At 35.1% G+C, this 5,407-nt stretch overlaps 1 protein-coding gene across 6 annotated transcripts in view; it reads left to right on the plus strand.

Moving 5' to 3' along the window:
- The window catches only part of Gpbp1 (GC-rich promoter binding protein 1), a 71,969-nt gene extending 68,086 nt beyond the window's left edge, over nucleotides 1-3,883 (plus strand). For all 6 annotated transcript variants that reach the window (XM_010626903.3, XM_033760979.1, XM_010626902.3 and 3 more), the window contains one exon: nucleotides 2,920-3,883. In XM_010626903.3, the coding sequence (XP_010625205.1) occupies nucleotides 2,920-3,078 (159 nt within the window). In that variant the 3' untranslated portion in view covers nucleotides 3,079-3,883. The remainder of the gene's footprint in view (nucleotides 1-2,919) is intronic.
- The last annotated feature ends 1,524 nt before the right edge of the window (nucleotides 3,884-5,407 follow it).

The following is a 5,407-nucleotide window of genomic DNA, read 5'->3' on the forward strand; positions in this document are numbered from 1 at the left end:
TTCTTCAGCCACTTCTTCCAAATCTCATGGCTGAGCAGGATAAGGAGAGCCTTGAGTGGTAAACCTTTGTCCTCTGGACTTCTTAACACTAGGACAGAAAGCCTCCTTGATCCACTCAAGAAGTATTCTTGTTATCTAGGCTTTTGTATGAATCCTAGCCTATTCATGACTTTATGTTTTCCAATAAGGTTAGCCTGTCCTTCACAGGCTTGTGGCCTGGCATTTTCTTCTCTTCCTTGGTAATATATGTTCTCTTGGGCATTTTCTTCCAGAAAAGGCCAGTTTCATCACAGTTGAAAACTTAAGAACAAAAATAATTTCTCTTTGTTACTGTTTCGAAGTGGCGTGTAACCCTTACTGGCTTGAAATGTTTCACTATTACTTGTTTATGAATTATCTAAGATCTACATTTATAGCCCCAGCCTTTTCACAGATTATAGATTCAGATAGGCTATAACCTGCCCTCTGTCTTTTGTTTATCCACACTAATAGCCTTTTTGCCTTGCCTAACACTATTGATTGTTACCAGTTTGATTAATATCTTATATAAATCTTTTCTCTGTAAGATTGTTGAGATTGTGGATTTTGACTTGCAGTATATTTTAGTGAGATTGGTTACACGATCGCCATGTTCATATTTCTCCACAGTTTCGTTCTTCTTATTGTGATTTCTGTGCCTTCCCTTCCTTAGCTTCTTTACTAGCTTTTTGGGAGCCATTTTCATTACAGTAACCATAGTGATTATTTAAAGCACTGAAATCACCTACCCAAACATGCGCACATGGACCCAGATTGACACTTACATACACTTTTCTGCTATTGAGTTTTTTTTTCCTGGTACTGGGAATCAAACTCAGGTCTTTGCGCTTGCAAGACAGGCAGCAGAACCACTGACCTAAATCCCTGGCCCTATCAAGAGTCTTTGTTTACATTTGTCCCTGTGGCCAGCATTCAGGTCATAATTCAAGACTTTGGTTGCAAGTTATAATGCAATTCTGGTCATAACTCCAGGGTCCACTGTACACGAGCCAGATTATGAAGGAGTTTGAATGCTATGACAGGTATGTGAAGTATATAAATACAAGTTCTTCAGAGGTTTTATTGGAAATGAGAACAATTTTTTTTTTTTTTTTGTTCCGGGGATTGAACATATGTCCTTGAACTTTCAAGGTAGGTGGCGGAACCACTGAGCTAAATCCCTGGCTAATTTTTTTTTTTAACACGAGGAAATGAAGTTATAGTATGCAATGCACACTAAAAGTATAATTTGTCAGAGTAGAATGGGATGATCTGTTGGAAATATATTGCGTAATTAAGAAGAGGGCCTCAACTAGGGAAATGACAATAAAATGATCTTGATTAAAAATAAATCTGTAACAAAACCAGTAGAATTTTGAAATTCTAGCCTTTGAACTGATGATAGTATTGTAAATAGGAATATAGAAGAAGAAACTGGTTTAGGAGGCTTTAAAATTTCTTTGTTAAGGGCTCCCTAGGGTGATCCACGCATTTAGAAATTGAATGTTGAGGCATAGAAACTTGCATTTGTTTTTTATCAAAATTCTCCACAGCTGATATCAAGCAGTGGCAAGATAAGGTGGAATTTATTGGGTAATTAACAATGTGAGGCAAGAATTGACCTTTGGTGAATGGAAAAAAGATAATACTTTTAAAAGAGGGACCAGGTGTATTTCTGTAACTCATGGTAGCCGAGACCATTGAAGGTTGATGCATTATGTTTTTTCCCAGTGAAGATGGTGAGATTATTTGTTCAAAGTGAAGAGTAATAGCATCAATGAATTTTAGCATAAAATTGAGGTGGGACAGAAAATCTGTGAAAAACAGAATTGAAAGGGAAGGGAAACAAGATCCTAGATTTGTTATTGTGCACATAACAGTATGTATTAGCCATGGTGGCAGTGGCTCCCTTGGGTTTGAATTTTCTCCAGATTATTTCATAATCCTTATGGATAAAGAATTCCTTTTATAATAGGACACTTTAAGCAGTTCCAAATCTTAACTTAGTCTTAGATTTTTCTTGAAAGAAACTCATTAGGCCAGAGTTAATAGGATATATATTAGCATTAGTTTTATTTTATTTTACATCCTTAAGTTATTTCTATTTTGGCTAAGCCATCAGTTTCCCCCTGAGACAGGTAATCTTTTGATTCAATTCTTATTTATTACCATACTATCCCTACTCCTTTAGTTATGATCTTCTTTATTCAGAAATAGCAGACTTTGTTTTTAGTATCTTTTAATTTTTGTAGTTAATCAAAAGACTCTGATTTTGTTACTTTGTATGCCTCATTCTGCTTTTTCTACAAAGTGATTAAAGCACATTGTGGGCTGTGTTGACTTAGGTCATCATAATAAAAATAGTAGCTGTAGTTTAATGGTTGCTGAGCTATGCTAGGCCAGTGATGGCAAACTTTTTAAAGTTTTCAGTGATAACAGGCAGCTGGGTGTGGCCTGGGTGCCAGAGGTTCCCATCACTGTGCTAGGCAGAATCTGAAGGTGTCTTTATTACAGTGTTCATGTAAGGAAATGAAAATTTGGAATAGTTTAACATCTTGGTAAGTGTGACAGTATATTCACATCTACCCTGTCTAGATCCAAAATCTACTCACTCTTATGCTAATCACATTAATTTTTTTGTAGTAGTTTGGTGGATGTATGTACTGTTTATTCTCCCAAAGAATTCTACTAGGGAATATTTTGTTAGATCAATTAAATCAGTTACAAGTGTCTATCTAACTATCTTATTTGCCACATATGATATTCACTATGGATTTTTAGGATTTAGGATACAGTTTCGTAAGTTTTTTTATTATATTCATGGTTGTACTTTATTACAATATTCTTAATGGGTAATACTTGGAGGAAATTTTATTTATTTGTTTGTTTTTAACATTTTAGTTACAGAAGAATGGTCTGAGAAAAAATGGTATTTTGAAAAATGGCCTGATCTGTGACTTCAAGTTTGGACCCTGGAAAAACAGCACTTTTAAACCCACAATTGAGAACGATGACACAGAGACAAGTAGCAGTGACACATCAGATGACGACGATGTGTGAAGGATTTCTTAACAGCTTTAGAAATTTTAGTGTGATACATCTCTCATGCAGTTTGGGGTGAATTGTAAAAATGAAGAACTATAATTTATGTAGTGAAATGCCCCATTAGAAGATTTTTTGGGGGACTTCAATATGAAGAAAACCAAGACTATTGTGTTGGGCTGTGTTGAACATTATTTCTTTGTAAATGAATGTTGTAGAAATGAGGACTTTGGTTGATCCAGCATTGACTCTCTTCATCACTGCAGCATTTCTCTGACTAGCAATGTGACGATGTAACAAATGAGACTTTCTCATTTAATAATAAAAAGTTGTGTAATGTTTTGCAAAGCTTCTGTCTTAAAATGTTCAGGTCTTAAGGAAAAAAAAAAGGGCAGCTTACACCGTTTTGCTTGCAGAGTCATATCTTTTTCGTACAGTGGAAATCTTCAAGTCCACTTTGTGCGCCTCCCAACCCCATTCCTCAAAAAGCAAAAAGGAAAACATAGCATGTTGGCTAAAACTGGAGCAGAGTGCACTAAAACATTAATTTCCTGAACTCAGCTGTGTACTAGTCACCTTTTAAAACAAATTCCTCTTTAGCTATTTGTAGTGTACTAAGTATTACAGGAGAGACTTCCCACACTTTGTTCCAAATTTTAAAAGGGTATTTTCAAGAGCTTTAAATATTCAGGTATGTTGTCAGATTAGGATTTTCAGAGTTGATGGAAAAGAGTTGTGGGAAAACTTATTTTGATAAATTATTACACATGCAGAAAAACTGATCACACTGACTGGATCTGTCCACAACATGAAAAATAAACTGGATTTTCAGAATATTGTTGTTCTCTGTAGTGTTCAAGGTATTGGTTTCTAAAGAGAGCATGTGTTACTTATACTTAATTAAAGGTGGTTACTTAGTGAAGTCTTTATCCACTGCACAAGGAATAAATTTTGACCATTTTCATTTGCCCATTTTAGTATTTATATATTTTTTTCCAGTACTGGGGATTGAATCCAGGTCCTTGTCCTTAAGAGGCAGATGCGGTGCCACTGGGCTAGATCTCTGGCAGGATTTATATATCTTTTACTGCTGACTAGAAGAATATTTCATCTCTGTGTTTGTATTTCAATTTTTCTGGCTTTATTTTCATTTGCTTTTAGCTTTCCCTCTTCCTTCTCCCCATGTAGAAATATGTCCTGATTGTAAAGAGCACCATTTTAGACCAAAATTATTTAGAGTTTTATATCAGATTGATCTAATTCTAAACAAAGAGCTGGTTGGATGTTTCTTAGCAGACTGCAGTGGTTTTTCTGTTTCCACATCAATACCATGTCCAAATTCCGCATTCACTGCAAGCTGTGTTTCTGTTTTTTGCTGTTGCTGTTCTCACTGAGACTAGTGATGATGAGAAAGTTAAGTTACATATACCCCAAACTTGCACTCCTTTAAACTTTTGAGAATGAGTTAGTAGTAATAAAAAGTATTAAGTACATCTTGCTACAGTTCACTCTTATCAGCTAGAGTTATATGTAGCATTAGCCACAAGAGAAGTTAAAGCAGGGTGGTAAACCTTTTAGATCTTTCAGTGGTACAAATAGCCCGCTCAGGCATGCATGGCATAAGTTCACCACCACTGACCTATAGTGTCTTGGTAGTCTTAAATTGCCTATTAATGGGATGATGGAATCTATCAGATGCAAACCTTTTTTGCTAAAATAACGAGACCTGAGAAACATTTACATTTAAAAATCTACCTTAGTGAGTTCTAATTTCAGAGATTTAAACATTTTTTTGTCTTCTCCATTTTATGTCCAGATAATGTGATAACTTTAGGACAGTTTGTTACCTGAGGTCTACAATGGTTACTTTACCATTGAGATGATAGGCAGCAGACATTTCAAAAAATAGCAAAATTCCTAAAGCCTACAGTGGTACAGTGCTGTTTTCTGTTAATTCGCTTTGTAAGGTAAGACTGAATATTAGGCTTTCATGATGATGGGACTCCAAGGACAGAGCTCCAAGTGATTTTTATCAAAGATTTTATTTTTATTATTACATGATTGTACTATATAATAATTATATTGTGGGGAGTTGGTACCTGTACATAACACATCTTAATTCTTTTTACTCCCATTTCCCTCCCATGAGCAGTAATTCTTTTAATATAAACTTTGCAGTTTGAGACTTGGGAATATGTAATTCTGTAATTAATTGAAAATGTTTTCGAAGTTAAATTTTATTTACGAGATATAACTTGTGCAAGTTAATCGCTTGTCATTTAAATTTAGTCTACCCTAAAGGGTATGTGGGTAAAAGTATTTTGTAGAAACAGTCTGGCGCAATGAT

Source organism: Fukomys damarensis, unplaced genomic scaffold (genome assembly GCF_012274545.1).
Source record: "Fukomys damarensis isolate Sample0158 unplaced genomic scaffold, DMR_v1.0_HiC HiC_scaffold_1, whole genome shotgun sequence".
NCBI classification, from domain to species: domain Eukaryota; kingdom Metazoa; phylum Chordata; class Mammalia; order Rodentia; family Bathyergidae; genus Fukomys; species Fukomys damarensis.